Source organism: Trachurus japonicus, chromosome 9, assembly GCF_045865225.1.
Source record: "Trachurus japonicus isolate A0001 chromosome 9, Traja_1.0".
Classification (NCBI taxonomy): Eukaryota; Metazoa; Chordata; class Actinopteri; order Carangiformes; family Carangidae; genus Trachurus; species Trachurus japonicus.
In genome coordinates, this window is record NC_140915.1 from 17,736,051 (window position 1) to 17,755,525 (window position 19,475).

A 19,475-nucleotide genomic window follows, 5' to 3' on the forward strand; every position below is an offset into this window, starting at 1 on the left:
GAAATAAGAAATGTTTAGAGAAATGTTTCATACTGTACGCCTCACAATCCTTCAAATTCAAAGCTCTCTTTAAAGGGATAGTTCAACATTTTGTTTAATTAATCCCTATAGTTTTAGCAGTAGGTTTGTTATCTTTAATTGTCGGTGCAAGCTATTTTTAGAACAGCGGAGCAGAGCCGTGAGCTGCTCAGAGCTACGCTACGGAGGCCCATGGGATTTCTTGGTTTCCCTCATCAAACTCATCAAATACACAATCCAACAACTCCAAAACGCTCTGGTGGACAAGTTGTGACCTGCACATTCACCACGCTATGAGATAATAACAGAACGTTACCAGACGGAGTTGTTTTAGAGGTAAATGCAGAGACTGCTTGCTGAAAAACTGCCCCCGACGGGAATGCGCATCAGCGGTTTTGCATGAATTTACCTCTAAAACAACTCTGTCTCGTAATGTTCTGTTATTATCTCATAGCGTGGTGAATGTGCAGGTCACAACTTGTCCACGAAAGCATTTTGGAGTTGTTGGATTGTGTATTTGATGAGTTCTTATTAGCCTCCATCGCGTAGCTCTGAGCAGCTCGCGGCTCTGCTCCGCCGTTCTAAAAATAGCTTGCACTGACAATTAAAGGTAACGAACCTACTCCTAAAACTATAGGGATTATGGCAATGGGCCAATTTGCCCAATTGTTGAACTATCCCTTTAACAAATTATAGGATAAAAAGAAATGTTGAATATTGTTGCGTGTTACCTGACCATCCAGGCGGGCAGCGGCACTTGAATGTCTTGAGAGTCTCCAGCTCACAGGTGCCCCCGTTGCGACACGGCGAGCTGCGGCAGACATTGTCAACGGGCGTCAGGCAGTGGCGGTCGGTGTAGCCCAGTCTGCAGGTGCAGCTGAAGTCCACCTTGTTTCCCCTGATGGCAGCTTGACACGTGCCGCCGTTCACGCATGGCGAGCTCGTGCACGGGTCACGAAACTGGCAGCGGTTTCCTAAGTATCCTTCCCGGCATCTGGGGGGAGAAAAAAAAGAGAAACAGGAGTGGTTCAGGAACAGCTCTTCTGACACAGAGGTTACACGTCTAAAAATACTCTGCAGCCGCTGTATCGAAGCCAGGACGACTCATCTCACTTATTCAACACCACAACACCTTATTTTTATATAAAACTACAATAAGTATGTTGAATTAAGCTAAATTAATTGGGTCTAATAATAATGAAATACACAGTTGAGCCTCTCTTAAGGAGCATTTATGACTCCTTATATACACTACTGTTACTGTTGAGCATTTATTTATATTATAAACTAAACTACTTTTAATAGTCGCTGGTTCATAATTTACAAAAGGAAATTGTATTAAACTTCTGATCCATTTCCGTTCATTCAATAAAACAATTTAAAGTTAAAGCTAGGTTAAAAGAACAGACAAAAATCTGACACATCCGATCTAATGTTTCTATCATTCATTTCACATGCTGGATTTCTTCTAATACGTTCATCCGTACTGATTAAAGTATGATAAAGTATTGTTAAAAACTCTGGACTGGCTCGCTGACCATCCGGTGATATCATCAACTACAATGACATACTTTAGACCAGAGTCATTTCCAGTAACCTGATGAACTCAATTTACTGTCCATCCATTCTTTGACTAAGTAGTGAAAATATTTAACCTCTGAGAACATCTTGTTGCCTCTTTATCAAACAGAAGACCACAACCAAGCACCATTATGTCACAAGCAGGGGCAATTTATGATTTAATAAAAGAGCTTCTTTCTGCGGGATATATTGGTCTGCTAATAAATGTCCGTTCTTTATTTACTTTTCTCATTTTAAATTAACATTACAAAGAGTGGGAACAGTCAAAAGGAGTTTCCCATAGACCTACATATATATTTTTCACCCATCCAATCTTCAGCAGCTCAGCACCGACTGAGTTCACAAGGTTGAGACGGCACTTCAGAGTAGCGAGGGTCATCTCATCCCTTTGTGCACCACTGTGCTTACAAATCAACTGCTCGGGGTAATGGCCTTTACCAATAGGACTAACTATCTATTTCCCTTTAAAAAGATGCTCCTGCCCTGCCCTGCTGTTTTTACAGCACGGCAACACAACCATGAGAAACTATGCATTAAATGGGACATTCGTCTTTCTGCCCTCCCTGAAAACAATGAGTTTGAGGCTGTAAAACAGTCTGAACAGAGGGAGGAGGGGGACACAAACTCCTGTGATGTTTCTCACAGGTTGTGACTGAGTCATAAACGTCCGCTCGGACCCCAGAGGACGAGTTCCCAGAGAGGGAGGGAGAGAGAGAGAGGGAGGGAGAGCTGCTGCAGATCACAGCGACACATTCACACATTTACAATTACAATGAGCGGAGCTGAAGAAGCGTCCCCTGAGGATACACTCGGCTCCACAAAGAGGCCACACACACACAGCATGCACACACACACATACCTATAGACAGACAGAGGAAGGCTGCACGCATAACTACACACACAACTGTAGGTTTGAGTCCAGAGCTGAAATACAGCGGCCAAGATTTTACATACATCAATCATTTACATGTCATTTAATCTGATCGAACATTTATATGTCTTTTATTATGAACGAATGTCCTTGTTCCAGCTTTTTTTATATAATGATTCTGGTTTCCTCAACTTATGTTTGTGAATTCAGATTAAATCTATATAGTAAAAGAAGAAAACTGTCTACAAGTAGGTGCACTTTACCTAAATAATGTGGATGTGCAGATTTCCAATGTTTTGCTGCCTGTAAAACACTGTATTTCTTAACAATTCACTGAAATATTATCAAAAATTAAAATATAGCCATGAGCAAAAATCCACACGACAGGTGGTGTAATGTTTTTTTCTTCTTTGATAAAAAGGTTAGATGTGTCAGAACAGGCCATAATTGCAGTGTGGGTTTACTACAGTGACGCCCTGAGCTACAAATCATATTCTGCAGACATAAAGGAACGTGCTTATTTGGCACAAGACTGAACAAAAATCCCACTTTTCACTTTTCTTTGCAGTGACACCTAAATGCTGTAATAACTCCAGCTGAGACTGTGAATCCTATAATCGTTGCACATCGTTCAAAACGAGAGATTTGAAGATAATGGAGTATTTTTTACTTTGTTTTAAGATTTTACTGACTTAATTATCCACTGATTACCTCAAAAAACTAATTGATAATGCAATTAGAGATCAGTTTTATGCAAATATCATTTCAGCCATCAGTAAAAAAGTAAAGTTTAGATCGCCCACCAGCTCAGACTGGGTACATTAAACCCTGCCTACGGCCTCTTTCCCATTTTCATCACCCTCAGAGATTCAATACAGTTGTCAACAACGCTGGGTGGCCAGAGCGGCTTGGGCATTACAAAAACAAAGCGTCTACTCAATAGCACCGGAGATGAGAACACAAAAAAATCTGCGGTATTTGGAATTCTTGTTCCTAATCCGCCCTTTTCCAAAAAGTCGAGAGACAAGAAAAGCAGCCATCATGGCACCCCTTCAGCAGCTCTCCGGGGCTGAAATGTGCTCGCTCCGACCCCTTTTGTCAGCACTCATTCATCCCGAAGACAAGGCCGCATCTATGCCACAGTGTTTTGAGCTGCGAGCCAACATTATGGCAACTTCAAAGCGCCGTGCCACCACCTCGGCGCTCGTTATTCTTCCCTCCCCAGAGAGGATTTGCAGCAGCATCAGACAAGAAATGGGAAGAGGAGGATGAAACGGAAGAGACTGTGGCGCAACTTCTGTCAAGAAACATGAAAGATTCCCAATGGTGAGGGAAAATTACACGGCGAATGTCTAGAAATCTGAATTTCTTTCGGTTTTGTCGTTGATTTTTCTTTTTTTTGGTCTTTCTGCACCACAAAGGACAGCTCTCTTTGAGTAATTGTTGTGTTTTATTCTCACGCAGAAACAATATTGTGCATAAAACATCCTGCCGAGATCAAAGCGGACATTCAAACTCGCCGTCACTCTCAAATACCTGACCAGAGCCAACAAGTCTGTTAGCCCTGAGGGGCTGGCAGGACCATGTCCCCAAACATTCCCAGGGGGTCCAGCCAGTGTGTGAGTCTATGTGTGTGTGTGTGTAGGTGGGGGCCAAGCTGTGGCCCCTCTGTAGGGACAGGCGTGTGTTTAGACAGGGTCTCCCTCTCAGGGGGATTAGGCAGCCTTAGGACTGTGGCAAGGAAAAGAAAACATCACATGCTAGGCTGCCCGCTGCATAAACAGTAGTAGTGAGTGGCGGTGGCGGTGGCGGTGGCATGTCACCACGACCGGAGCGGAGAGTCGCTACCTTTGTGGCTCGCTGTTGTTTGTTTTGCCCTGGATCACTGTTAAAACAAGCAGCGATGTCAGGAGCTGCAAGTGAAATGACTTAGGAGGAGGAATGAATATAGAAAAAAAAATATCTGGGGCCCATTTAGCTTTCTTTGCAAAATTGCTGTAAAAGTCAGTGGCAGGTTTTATGACCGAGCTGCGGTTACAGCTTTGTTTACTTTTAAAGCTATTTCTCATATCAGTTGTGGTGCAGTCACCACAAAGAGGTGTGATTGTGTTTGTCTAAGAAGTCACTAGATTTTTGGTGGGGGGAGTGTGGGTGAATTAATTGCCAAAGGTGTCTGAAACGTCATAAATGTAGTGACAAAGGTGCAAAGTTTCCAACATGCCTGTTTGTTAAAACTCCCTGATGATGAAACAGAAACTGTGTGTGTCAATTCATTTGGAAATATCCCCACTTAAGTTTCGCTTCTACTGTTTTCTATTGTGCAGAGTCTTCAACCGACACGACCGATCCACATTAGATGCAGTTTCTTCCCTGTTTTTTTTGTTGCAAGTCACATTCATTGGGCTTCAATTTTGAACACCTCATTTATTCCTTCCATGTAATAATATTGTCGTCCTTATCCTAAAGTGTTGAACAAGAGAGGCAGCTCTAATGCAGATTTCAAATCAGCATTCAGATTGATACTCAGTATTGTGTCGATGAACCCAGGTGACCTTTGCATATTTGTAAAATAATCTTACTTAACATAAAAGAAAACCTGGAGAGAATATTTAACTATATGATTTTAGATAACAGAATATCAATACAACAATCTCAAATGTGTTTCTTTCTGTTGCAGCCCCATTTTATGTATTTTTCTAAACTTCCTCATCGGACTTGTAGCTGAAATTCTTCTACATAATTCCTGAGCATCTGTATCCAGAAGACAGTAGCAGTGTGTGTGTGTGTGTGTGTGGGGAAAAGAGATGGGGGCATGAAGAGAAGGGGTGGGGGGGGTCTGGCTGCTAGAAGGCCAGTCCAGTTAAGCCCCAGTGGTGGCGGGTGCTGAGGTCGTGAGGCGCCACACGAGCTCGCTGGAAAAAGGCCGCAGGGAGCAGGTGCGCATGTTAATGAGGAGACAGCAGCTGCTGCCCCGGCCATTCACCCCCCCACCCTCCTCCTCCTCCTCCTCCTCCTCCCCCCACATCCCTCCCATCCATCCATACCCCCTGATCTGATCCCACCACTCTGCCTCCTTCCTCTCCATGGCACCCCATCCTATTACTGTCCTCAAGCCCGGAGAGCGGCAAAAAAAAAGAAGCTTGTCCACTTGTGAAGTAGTTTGATTTATGTAAAACTAATTAAATGGACTGTGGTGTTGGGTGGATCTTGGAAAATGTTAATAAATTCATAAAATCCACTTAAAATATAATAATAAAAACGGTTCAGATGTGTGAATATAAATATTTCAAGTCAGATCATTCAGTGGCATCTTGAGTTGGCCGTTTCTGTACAGTGTTGGTATCCGAATGGCTGCTCGCCCGCCCGCCCGCCCTCCCTTCAAGGGCTTAGCAAATGAGAAATGAGGAGAGAGAGGAAGAGAAAAGAGAGAGAGGGAGGGAGGGAGAGAGGCAGAGGGAAAGAGAGAGAGAGCGAAGGATGAGTGGGCCCATTGTTTTTCCTCCCCATTCAGAGCTGACCACAGGCCGGGGCGTATTCAGCTGTTACACCTCCTCTTTCCTCTCCTTCCCCTCCCGTCTCTCTCTCTCTCTCTTTCCTCTCTGTATCCCAAAAATCTTTCCCCGAAATCTTCTTTCATTATATGTGGCTCATCCCTGAATTCCTCCTCCTCCTCCCCGTCTTTTTTTTTTTTCCTCCTCCTCATTATTGGTTTCACTTCCTCTGTTCAAAGCCGTATGGTTGCTGGCATCCGCCCGCTCCCCTCTGTGCACCTTCTTTCCCTCCAAACCCACTCACCCCACTTCTCCGACAAACCCCCTCTTTTTTTGTGTGTGTGTGTGTTTTTTTTTTATAAGACACCGCATTAAGATTAAGAGTCTCAACTGACTACTTCTCACCCCCCCAAAAAAACTCTCTCCGAGTCGGTCTGCAACTTCTTAGTGGTCTGCGATGTTTGAGGCCAAGCGTACGGCAGGAGAAAGGCTCCAAATCCAAAACACGCACACACACTAACACACTAACACACACAAGCAAGTGGGACAAACAAAAGAATCAGAAAGAAAAGAAACTGGAACTGGTTTGGTTGGGTTTTCGAGGGGAGAAAGACAGAAAAAAAAGGGGGGAGCTGGCTGCCAGTTCAGCAGGAATTTTGTGTGTTTACTCTAAAGAGTCTGCTGTCCTGATTCTTAACCCGAGAAAACCTCAATAGAGGCTCGCTGGCAGCCGCACTTTATGGTTCCTTCAAAAATTTACACCGGCTTTGAAACCAGCATCTGCCCTCGCAAAGAAAAAAAAAAAAACCCAGTGTCTCACACCAAGGCCTAAAAGACAAACAGATAGAGCCCACAACCCCTCCTCCTCCTCCTTTGCCCCTTACCTCGGTGCACGTGGACGCACTATCCAAACACACTCTGGCCGAGGTGCAAGCGGTAAGTCAACTGTAGCACACGCTAGGCAAAGAATGCTAACAGTTTGCTCTTTAACTTGGCAGGAGCCTGTCAAATACACGCTCAGCACAAAATGGCTTTCACAGGCGTCCGGCTTCAACGAGCTCAAACGTCTCGTATATAAAGGGAGGGTGGTGGGGGGGTAAGACAAAAGATATTCAACGACTCTTTTATGGAGTCTTGGTTGTGTTCAAAACAAACAGAGCAAAGCAGCTGCTTCAACAAGAGCAAATCTGCAGGGCCTGGCGAGCGGGATAATCTCAACAGCAGCAGGTAAACTGGGCAGCTGGAAAGGTAAATAAAGAAGACATGAAAAGAGGGGGCACAAATCAGAAGCTGAGCAAATATCAGGTGTTTGGGGAGGTATCGTATAACCGCAGCAGGACAGCAGTGGAATTATCTCCGCGGTAAGGCCGATACTGTTATTATCTTCTCTGTCATCCCTGCCCCAGTAGCACTTCATTGTTCTCCATGGCTGCAGCGCGCTCAACTTCTCCGAGCCCCCGAGTGAGTCTCTTCTTCAATTGCTGCCATGCACAGTAGTAGTAGTAGCCCGTGGCAACAGGTTCTCCCTCTCCCGACACTGATGGGATGCATAACAGGGCCCGGGCGGGCAGGCGGGCGGGCGGCGGCTCGAGCCTCCAGCAGATGTTGTGGTGACATCTGACCCTCGGCCAGGCGTCACTCTCCAAAAAAAAAAAAAGGGGGCTTTCCTCAGTGTCGGGCCAATCTGCCATCTGCCATCTTCTCTGAGGTCACGCACAGATGGGGACAGAGGCTTTGAAAGTAATATGTAGGCTACACATGTGCACTGTAAACAAATAAAGACCTAGGACAGACCAGTGTACAGATTTAGGTAGCTCCACTCCACCACCGGCCCCGCGCTGTACATGGCTTTTAAGAAGCTTAGTGAATTAGGTTGTGAGCATTTATTCAATTATTGTGCCACATAAAGCTCTGTGGGAAACAGAACCATGCAGTGTCCTTGTTTATTTCTGTAAATTAAATAATTCGGGAATATATTAGAATAACTCTTTGTTTTAGGTTATGGCAAAATATAACCAAAGATAATCCTTGTTAATTCTGTCCCACTAAAAAAATATATATTACAGTTTATTATGGCCTGGGATGTGGGAACCCAGCGACATCGTTACAACAAATCTGATTGTAAACACTAGTGATCAGCTGATGGAGACGGCTGTAAACAAGCTACAGCCTCTTAAACCAATTCATTACATATACGATAAGTAGAGGGGGAAACTAATGGTAAGGACAGTATATTAAGTTATCCAATGATTCTTATCACTATCAGTGGATCTCCTGACTGTTTTCTTTATTAACAGTAAACGCTATTAAGTGTTTGGACGTCATCTGCAGAGGTGAAACCCCTGAGAAGAAAGATGGTAGGAAAAGCAGCACATCTGCCAGAAACCAGAAGCTAAAACTATAGCAGCTTTTACTATGATTAATGATTATTTGATTATTAATGTGTGTATTGGTTGTTTCAGGACAGGACAAGTATGTGAGAACAAATGTCTCATGGCCACATTCGAGCCAGGAACGTTGCGGTTCTTGTTGAAGCAGCCAGTCTCATGGTCATTATTTTACCATTCGCTTTTTGTTCTCTCCTCCAAAACGATATTCAACTAAACCACTGTTCTGTCTGATAGCCTGGCTGCTCCTGTTTCTTCCCTGTCAGACTTTATTTGAAGTAACGTTGCCAAGATGTCAGGGAAAAAATGTAGGGATGGCCAAAAACAAGCTGTAAAAAAAAAAAATCTATATTATTCAATAAACTGGTGGTTTTATGTCACGTCTTCTTCTATATACGTCTCAGGTGACTTCTTCAAAGTCAAACTGTGTTAGTGGAGCATGTTTGTACCCTGCTCCCCCCTCCCCTCCTCCTGTCTCCCCACCACCCGTTCTCATTTCCTGGCTGTTTGGTTCTCTGCCTGGACTAAGTCCCCTTTAGTCTTGTCAGATCTGTTTTACAAGCACTGCCCAGGGGGGCTTCTGTCTCCTTTTTCCTCTCTACACTTCTTGTGTTTTCCCAGCAGCACATGGAGGACTAACCACCACGCCGACGACTTTGCTGCTGCCGCCGCCACCAGTGGAGAAAATCAGCACAAAAAAAAAAAAAAAAACACACACACACACGCGCGCGCGTTTGAAACTCAGCTTCAATCACGCAAATTGAATCGACTGAAAATAAAAATAGACGTTTGGCTGAAACCAAACGCTGGCACCAAAACGAGGGTTGTTGTGTTTGTTGTGGAACAGAAACCAAAGTTACCAACCAAATCCCCGCTGGCTTCAGAAATTACAGGGGAGGGCGGCGCTGCCCCTCCTCGTTCCCTCTCCTTACATCCATCCTTCTTTTCCTTCCTCTCTAATAGTACAGGAGAGCTGACCTGACCGGCCCACATCTGGCAGCCTTCATTAGAGACCCCTGTTTATTTGGGAGTGCTACGTACGGACACAGCCCATGGGAAAGAGCCAACTCCCCCAGGGATCAACGCTCAGTGTGTGTGTGTGTGTGTGTGTGTGTGTGTGTGTGTCTTGACAGTCATAGCAGCTCTAATGACTTCTGCCACTACTCGCTTTACAAGGCTGGGAACCACTTAAAGGCTTTACGGATGTCTGAAGGTGTAGCTATAGCTGCTGACAGTGCAACCGGACACTCGGGTTGTTACTGTTCACGGCAACTTCAGAGCGAACGTCCCATCACCTCATCCCGCCTGCGTCCCACACGTCCGCCATAAATCAAGACCAACCAGGCTGGTTTTAAGATTTTTATACGTTGTAATAGCATTTATGTTGACAGCCAGCCAAACTATAAAATCAACTGTAAAACGGTAACTAGTAAACATGCTTCAGAAGAAAGTGACTGTACGCTCGGCCAAAGATGTTATGTGTTGCTCTATAGTGTTTAAACAGCTGGTCAAGCTTCATTTTTTTGGTGTTCAAAAAGACAGAGAGTTGCCAATGCAACACTGCACATTGTAAGTCAAGTTCAAATTCACAACTAATGCCGGCAGATAACTTAAGCTAACAGAAATTAACATTTTTCATCCACATAAATGATTTCTAAAAATTACTGCTACAGAGATTTTCAAAGACCGACACTGTGACCGTCCCAGGATAAAGTCAAAGCAACTTCACGCTCCAAGCCAGACAGTAGCTGAACTAAAAACATCTTGTACAGTGTACATTTTGCAAACTGGCATGAAGATACTGAATTAGCTATCAGCAGTTTGTTTGATGCATCTGTGGATGTACAGAGAGTTATCTGCAAATCGACTCTCAGGCAAGTTCTGGAGTTATAATAAGGAGCATCTGTTTTTCTACGGTTTCTATAAGGTTGGATTTATATACAGTACTTGATAAGTGTAAGTCGACTCGCACTGAATGTAAAAATGTGTGTATTATGTCTCAGATGTCCTAAGATTTGGCTGGATGATGTTGCTGGTGTAGGCCATAACACAGTATCTCCACTCCACCAAGTCTCTGCCCCTACACTTCCCCTTTAAACATCCAGGAGGCCAACCTGCAGAAAACCTCTTCTTAACCATAATCAAAACAACACTTATCTACACTTATCTTATTAGATATATCTAATAGCCGATCAGTCGTCATGTTAACATATCTGCAGTTCCCAGTGTCACTTGTTAATTCTTAAACTGAGCCGAAACCTCCTAGAAAGTTACCGTGGAGGTTCTTGACCCCTCCTAAACACTCCTGGTTGTAACACTACAGCTTGTCATGTGTGGAAGTGTGTGTGGATCTTATAATCCTTAAGGAAACTGTCCACCCCCTCCCTCCCTCCCTCCCTCTTACCCTTGTGTAACAGATACCCCGACTAGCAGACAGTGCGTTGCTGCTGCTTAGCTGAACAAACCGCCTCTACTTCACTACAAAGGCATCACGCTCCATTCTCCTAAATATCCTGTGACTTGAGTGTGTGCGTCAGGCAGCAAGTGAGAGTGACTGAAAGAAGCCAAAGGCGCACCTGGCAGACAGCGTCGACGTGTTTTCTGTCTGTGTGGAGCTGAATGGGCAAAAAACCACAAGTAATCATGGGTATTATGGAGCATGCTGCTGTGTGGGCGAGTGCACGTCCCTCTTAGTTGTTATACTACAGTATAACCCACAGACAGGTGGTCTGGCTGAAAGAAAAAAAAAAAAAAAAGAAAAAGAAATGAGGAAGTGTGGTTTGGAGTATGCCAAGTGGCTTTGTCTCACACACACACACACATGCTGACTGTCAGTCCTCTTAGTCTGCGATCAAAGTTTATGTGATTTGTCTTGGCATATGCCAACCAGGGAGGCTCGAATATCACTAATCCCCGACGCTGAGGTTCCCCCCCCCCCCCCCCCCCCACCACCAAGTCGCTTCATTCAGCCAGAACACTCTGCCGATCAGCCCTCTCACCAGCCCTAACCCTGCCAACGTCGGGAACCCAACACTGGCGGCGGCGGCGGCGGCGGCCATATAAAAGCCTCCGCGCTGTGTGTTTCTCGTCGTGTGATGATATGATCAGATACAGCACCTTTTCTTCCCTCGGGCCACTCTGAGGCTGTTTCCTGACTCTGAATGGAGGTGTAGGGTGGAGGGGGGGGGGTTAAGATAGACTCATCTGACCGGAGCAAACAGAGGTGCCATTGAAGAATCCCCAGAACCGGAGAGACAAGGGCTCACTTTCATTGAAGTGGACGTATACTGTAGCAGTCGCTGCACATACCAGTGAGGAGTTAATGACCCTGTTTTGTTATCTGACACACAGACCAATCTGAAAATCCTAAAAAAAAAAAAAAAAAAATACAGGATTAAACTTCTCACTTTTTCAGATCTTAAGCGTTTGTTGTCATTCACCCTGAAATATAAAACAGATTTCAAGTATTTCAAACTACCGCTGCTTCCAGAAAATGTTGGGAAAGCTTCAGTTTCACCTGGATCTGTTTCTATATTATTCTGACGATTTGGGCTATTGTTCTTTAAGGAAGTCTTAGCTCCTTTGTGATGTGATGGCTTCAAAGTTGAGCATGAAACTGAAATCCTGATACCAGCAGCGACACATCGAGCCCCGACACAATGTCTAGCACCACCAGCAACAACAGCAGATCCTGAACTCATCTGAAAGCTCCGGACAAAAAAGGAAGTGGACCTTGAGAGGGGATTGTTTTCTCAAGCTACTATTTCCAAGGTCAGAAATAGGTTACAAAATGTCAAACAACAATGGAGGGACGTCGTTGTGCCTCTGTGGTGGAGATGCAGACATGCATTGCACACGTACACTGCAAAAACTCATAATCTTTCTTATTTCTTGTCAAAATGTCTCATTTCTAGTCAGAACTAATCTCTTTCCACTTAAAATAAGACTCATCACCTAAAATTAACTAGTTTTTAGATCATTTTCACGTGTTTCAAACAATTTTTTACTTGTAATAAGTAGAACAATCTGTTTTTTGTGCTTTTTCCCCACTATCAGATTATTTCAAGTGAAAATATGCTTGAAAGAAGTAAAAAGTGTCTAAAAACAAGCTACTTTTTAAATGTATGAGTCTTATTTTAAGTATAATGAGATTTGTTTCAAATAGAAATAAGACAAATATTCTTGGTAAGATGCCACAATGCCACTAAAAAGTCATTATCTAAAGCCCCGGTGGCTCAGAGTAAAGCACGCGCTTCTTGTATGTGTTTGCATCGTGTTAGTTTGAACTCATTCATACAAAACCCCCTGCACTGGAAGAACCTAATCCTCAGCATGCGACTCCCTGCTATCAACAGGTTGTCAGAAATCTGTTGCATTTTTTCATCGCGCCGACTAACTGGTGATGAATGTATGTGATCTCTCAGCAGCAGCAGCGTCCTTCCTCGCTGCTGCTGCTGCTGCTGCTGCTGCTGAGCCGGCCCCGACGTCTCTCATCTCATCTCATCTCTCCGGGAGCAAAGAGAGAGGAGAGAGAAAAGCTTCGCTGTGAGCTGCTTTGATTCTGCCCATTGTGCCACTGGAATTTGGGAGTTATTTTTCCTGGTCTGGATTGGCTCGGCCCGGCTCTGCTCTGTCACTGCTCCCTCCTGCCAAGCCTCTACAGTTAAATGAGAGGCCTCCTCGAAGCCCTTTGGAGATAAACTTCAGTCGGGATCTCACCAGGCCGGGCAGGCCAGGGCCAGGGCCAGATATGAGGAGGAGGAGGAGATGGTATTTATGTTATGGCATGTCAAGTAGGCATCTCTGTCAGACTATATAAAAACCAGTGCCACTTACTTGACCTCCATATAACACTTCAGTTCAAGAGCGGCGGCTTTTACACTGAGGTGAAACCAGCTCATAATTCTGCCATGAATGAAGCAGAAAGCAGAAAAAAAAACACAAAAAAAAACCCACCACATCTTCTGGGAATGCACGGAAACACTGTCCGTCTTTATCCCTCACAAGGCAAAGAAGGATTACACAAACAGGGAACTAATCAACAATATATCAATTAACCATTTTCTGCACTGAATAAGCAATACACTTGACACTGTCCGACCTTTTAGCGCTATTGTTTGATGAGATAACTTCACCTCATGCTAAGCTTCAAACAGGATCCACCTGGTTGCAATTATTTCTTGCAGTTCATGTTCCTGACACTGCCAGCTGCGCTGCTTTTCAAGAGCTGCTGCTGCACTGACTGTGCAAATGCTTCTACACTGGAAGTCATCGGTCTCGCTCGCAGGAAGTTCATGGAAAAGCAGTGACGTCGGCGGACCTGTAGCTCTGGCAGAGCGAGGCTAGAAGTTACAAGAGTTTGTTAACCTCTAAAAACTGGTTCACGATGCAGATCAGTTTACCTGAGCTGAGTACATAAAGTGGGTAAAATATCTGCCTTTGTAGGATCTTAGTGAGAAAATGATTCAGGAACTATAGCAGCAACTAAAAGTAAGTTATCTCTGCCCCTTTATTACGTTTATGCAAGTGCAATAATTAGCCTACTAGCTGGAGTGACCCTTTACAGTAGTTATTTAGAAAAGATCTTCGCTCCAAATGCCTAAATAAAACTTATCCAACAAACGCAAGGTACTCTTCTGTCGTCTGTGGAGCCTCTAAATCAGAAATTCAGACAATTTCCACACTTGATGCATCCTAAATGAGCCTCCTGACTTGAACTTGAAGCGAATAAATGCCCCTCTAACAGGCAGCAGCTGGTTGAATCCTCACTCAGAGCTGCTGACAAGCTATACATTGTTTGAAGGCAGAAAGCCTAATTGTTCCCTCTGAGTAATTAGCAACCTGATATGATACCGTGACAGCAAATTACAAAAAAAAAGCCAAGAAACAATTTTGCAGACATTCTTTTTTGGATTAATTCTGTCTTTTTTTGAGAGTATGACCCAGGCTGACCCTACAGAAGACACCAGGTCCATAACTATAATCAACAGGGATCAGAAATAGTCGCTGGTTCAATTGGGGTATGTTGGTTTTGGGCTTGTACATAAGGAGAGTGGTGTAGTCTACTGTAGTAGCCACAGCAGAGCCAAACACACCAGGAAAAATGTAAAACCAGGACATCCACTGAGCCTGAAACCATCCAAATAACACAAAACTCACTACTCATTAATCTACAGATTAATCACTGTGAATATATAACAACTATTAAAGCAGGAAATCTTTACATTTGCAAAGCAATACCTATAGAACAGCATGTATTACTACTTATATTTCAACTATGAACACTTTGCTGCCCAAACCCAGCATTTCTCACTCAGGTTCCCAGCCCTCTGGGAGCACAGTTGCACACACACTAACACACACACACACACCAAGCCTTGTGCACTAATGCACTCACTCAAACCTTTTCAAAAACTGCGAGGATGCCCATCTCCATGTTTAATTGGAGAAGTCTGAGGAGGAGGACAGTGCAGGGACACAATGCTGGCTTTGTGGCCCAGCGAGGAGGTGAGGTGGTGGGGGTGTGTGTGTATCTGTGTGTGTGTGTGTGTGTGATTGAGGGGGTGAATAACACAACCAGACCAAATTAAGATGTGGCGCGGGGCCAAGATAGCTGCCTGGGTCTTGCAGCAGTCCTGAGGCAGTGACCCGCGCGGCCCAATCATCCGCCGGTCACCGACAGTAAGATGACACTCGGAGCTGCAAGGGCTGGTGCCGCCAAGCGCAAAGAGGGCTATTGTTGTTGAAATAAAACACAACAAAACTAAACAAAAAGGGATTCTGGGCAGAGCAAGAGCTTACTGGTTTACAGGTGGACTGCAAACATCTACCAAATCCACAACTCAGTAGACCGAGAGTAGAAGTTTTCTACATTTTTCAGCAGGTTTGAAAACTTTTCCCCTCTGCCATCTGTCCAGGGGAATGAGGGAAAGGGAGAGAGAGTGAGAGAGCCATTGAGAAGGAGACAAAATCCCAGGAGAGAGGGGAGGAGGAGGGGGGGCCGGCAGAGAGGGTGTGTAGGAGGAGAGGGTCTGAAGGTCTCTCTGGGAAGCCTCACCCAGATTAGTCACACAGAATTAATCGCAGCAGAGAACAATGGTCGCCGAGCTTCTGGCAACCCCAGCTGTCGCTCCGTGAAAGAAAAGAAAAACAAGATTTAGGGCTGCGAGAGTTTGGCTGCAAGAGGGGAGAGTGTGGTGGCACTAGCACACACACACACACACACAGTCTCACACACACACACACAGTGACCCCTGTCCTCATCAATGTCCACTCATTTCTGTTTCTCCCCTCTCTCTGACCATTTGCCTTCCCCCAGAAATAGCAGCACTGGTATGGGAGCGCTCCACCTTCAAAGCCCTCAACATGTCAACCAAAAATCTGAGTCATCCCAGATTCCACAATCACACATTTCCCAAACCCTCTGTGCATCGTTTGATTTGGTTTATAAAAGAGAGGAAAAAAAACAAGAAAATAGAGAGAAACACAGATGTTAAACTTACTTGCACTCTCCATTCCCATCTGGAGTTGCTTCACATCTCCCCTGGTTCAAACACGACTCCGTAGGCGCGGAGCATCTCAGGCCTGCGAAAGGAAAGTTTTAGTACACCTGCACTTTGTTAAGATTTTATTTTTGTTTTCCTTCCAAGGTGCAATTCTTTTTAAAACAGCAACAGGTATTACTCCATCAGTGTGAAGACTAAAGTGTGACCTCAGAGTGGAGTTTTTTTTTTTTTTTGTGGTGAACAGGGACTTGACACTGGGTTGGCAGCAGCATAATAACTCCTCTCTGCAGCTGGCCCATACAGAATGTGCCATTTGGGGAGTAACACAGCTTTGCAATAATAAGAAAAAACACACTTATACACGCACACACACTGCATAGTGCTCTGAATCCAACCTGCAAAGGCATGCGCTCACATATAAGTGAGAAAAAAGTTGAATGTTTGCTGGGAAAGTGAGCAACAGCTGCCTGGGCAAAGTAACGAAAAAAGGAGAGAGAGAGAGGAAAAAAGTATACACTGTTTCATTTTGCATGAATAGGGGCCAGAGACATGACATGACATGTTTAGGATAAAGCCAACAGGTGCATGAAACTTACTGATTGTAAATTTCGGGGTAAACTGCAGGATAAGTTTTTTTAAAAAAAGTTATGGGGTGGGAATGGCAAAACTTCAGTTAGGATACATCCCATAAGAGGCGAAAGTGAATGTGTCAAGTTAATAAAACTTCAATCTACTACAGAAAGTGTATCGGTGGAAAAATTGCATTTCCTTATTTTGCTGAAAACTACTTTAAAAATGGTCCCAGAAGAGTAAGAATCCCTCCCGTCACTCACCTCGTGTTGGTCCTATTAGCGACAACAAGAAAGTTAGTTTGACAAAGAAAATATGCATTCCTTCTGGTTTAAAACAATCCACATGGGTTTTGTCATAGATCCGATAGTGTCTTCCCCTCCAACAGGTGAAAAATTCAGAAGAAATTCACAAAGCAACTTTCAGTTCATCCCTTGGTAGATCCACAGAGACAGAGAGAGCAAAGCGCGTCTGACTGTGAACTCCGAGCATGAGATGTTGTCGCTTAAGATCCAGATTTGGAAATGACCTGAGGGACGCACCTCTCTCCTCTGGCTGCTGCTGCCGCTGCTGCGCATGGAGGGGCGTTATTCTTCCGTGGACACACACACACATACACACATGCACATGCACACACGCAGACACAGACACACACACACACACACACACACACACACACACACACACACACACACAATCACAGTTTAGTCCCCAGACAGGCACCCGCTTTGCCACTTGATGAAGAGATAGCAGAGAAGTTTGTTTTCTTTTACTTTCCCGGGCGTTTTCTCCAGGCTACTGAAGTTATTAGTTAATTAATTAACAAGTTTGAACAATGCAGCAATTAGCCTAGTTGGTGACAGTCGTTTTATTCTAATCTAAAAGTAAATGTATGCTGCGTTTGAGATAACTCGGAACTCGGGAATCTCCCAGTTGAAAACTCTGATTTCAAGACAGCACGCCATAATAACCAAAAACATTGCTGACCGGGACAAACTTTGCATTCAAAGTCGCAAGGCATTAAAACATTACTGTACAAAGGGCACAAAACAATTCTAAAAAGAAGCATTTTAAAGTAATGAAACAGATCATTTAAAATCTAAGATAACAACATGAGTTTTATGTTCTACAACATCAGCAGGTAGCTAATCTGTTACCATAGGCTAAGTAGTCTAAATATCGTAACGTTTTAATGTATTCTGGCATTTAAAAATGCATTTTAATGGATGTTTTACCATTGACAACTGATTCTCGGAGAGGTCGCGGTAGATTTTATTTTCTGCGACTTTGGGAGTGGGAGTTCCAAGTAGGAGCTCGGACAATTCCGATTTCCGAGTTGTCTTAAACGCAGCATTAGCGTTGGTATTAGCATGGCATAAACAAGCATAAACAAGCAAGCCTATTATATTATCGTAGCTCCATGTAAATAAGTCATTAAATATGTCACCAGTGTACATGAATAACTGCTAGGCCTTTGTTTGGGCGCGTGAGTATCAAAACGCAAACAAACACACTTTACACACAGAGTGGTTGCTTTTTATGCTAATAGTGTTTTAGCAACGGGTTAGCAACGTTTGCTCGAACTAACGTTAAACTAATAGCAGCAGTTGCAAGTTCAGCATCAAACTTTAATCTTTTACTCACCAATATGTCTCCCGATGTTAAAAATAAAACTTTATTTGTCTATGTCTGTCACTTTGTTTGTTTGACAGAATTTGGCATCTGGCTACACTGACGGGGAGCTACCCATGTTGGGGTCATCATTATATTCCCCAGGTCCTATGTTCCCCGGTCGCTGCTGCCAGTCGATGGACTCTCTGGACTCTTATCTATCTATCTGGCCTGTCTAGCCTCTACCTGGTCTTTTAAATTTAACCAACTTTTTCTTCATTGCCTAAACCCAACCAATGGGACAGTTCCACTTCTCACTGAAAGTCACAACTCAACTTCTCACTCAAAAATAGGCAAAAATCTGCAAAGTCACAACTCAACGGGATCAAAAATTATGTTCCCCGGGTCCTTTTGGGGAAAAGCGAGGAGCATCTCCGGTCACATTGCTACTACAAAGCGGGGATCCATGCTGTGCTAATGTTCCAGTAAATACAGTGTAGGATCAACAAATTTTATGAGGAAAGATGCCCTTATTGTTTCCTCAAAGCAGTGACTTATTGTGTCCAAAATCCACGCTAAATTCAATACTTTAATGTAGGCTACATGATCCTACATTTTTAGTCATGACTTTAACTAACAACTCATGATGATCATGGTCATTTCAGTCAATACTGATTAGTGTTTGTCATTTCATGCAGTTCCACGATGACAACAATGATACCCACCAATAATACAGTAGCCTATCACATTTCTTCCCCAAATGTCTACCAACAAATAGTTTATTTTGGCAGCCAGCCCTGTAATATTCTGTAAAGCACTTTAGAAGATAGAATAAACAGACGTCTAATTGATGTATCTTTGTCACAAATAGGGTAGAGAAGCCAAACTGCAGCTCAGCTTTACAAACATTCGTCTAAATAGCTTGTGTTTAAAAGCCCACATCAGTCCTTGGCTTCTGCATCAGGGTATCTCAACCCAACAAAGCATGGGAACCAACCTGTTAGCAGTTAGGATCTTCCACACTGATAAATAATTGCTGAGAGCGACTCACGCAAACCTTCGCTAAACCAGCCTGCAGAGTCAGCAGGAGCAGGACTGGATTCCCATAAAGTGGTTTATTGTGAAAAGTGTCTGAAAAGCTTCACATCGGTGACTGCTGTCATGGTAGATGGGACAGAACGATGTGGGATTGTGAGATTTTACATTGTCTAACTGGAATCAGTTTGTTTATGGGAGGGTTTATCCTCCTGTTACCTGGGAATATGATGTAGTGAAGTAGGTAAAAGTGAGAAGTAGACCTTAAGTAACACCTGATAAAACCTATAGGCCTATTGAGACCACATAAAGAAAAACATAATTTTCACATAGGCTACTTATTGAATATTTTATTTTATTTTATTGTTAAATTGTTCTTCACAGTATTTTCAGCATTTTTTTCCTT

At 43.8% G+C, this 19,475-nt stretch overlaps 1 protein-coding gene across 2 annotated transcripts in view; it reads right to left on the reverse strand.

The window, feature by feature from the left end:
* Window positions 1-16,949, reverse strand: part of notch1b (notch receptor 1b) — a 50,124-nt gene extending 33,175 nt beyond the window's left edge. For both annotated transcript variants that reach the window (XM_085786305.1, XM_085786304.1), the window contains exons 1-3: window positions 16,687-16,949; window positions 15,851-15,932; window positions 750-1,012 (exon numbers count right to left, since the gene is read on the reverse strand). In XM_085786305.1, the coding sequence (XP_085642431.1) occupies window positions 750-1,012; window positions 15,851-15,932; window positions 16,687-16,744 (403 nt within the window). In that variant the 5' untranslated portion in view covers window positions 16,745-16,949. The remainder of the gene's footprint in view (window positions 1-749; window positions 1,013-15,850; window positions 15,933-16,686) is intronic.
* Window positions 16,950-19,475: the final 2,526 nt, after the last annotated feature.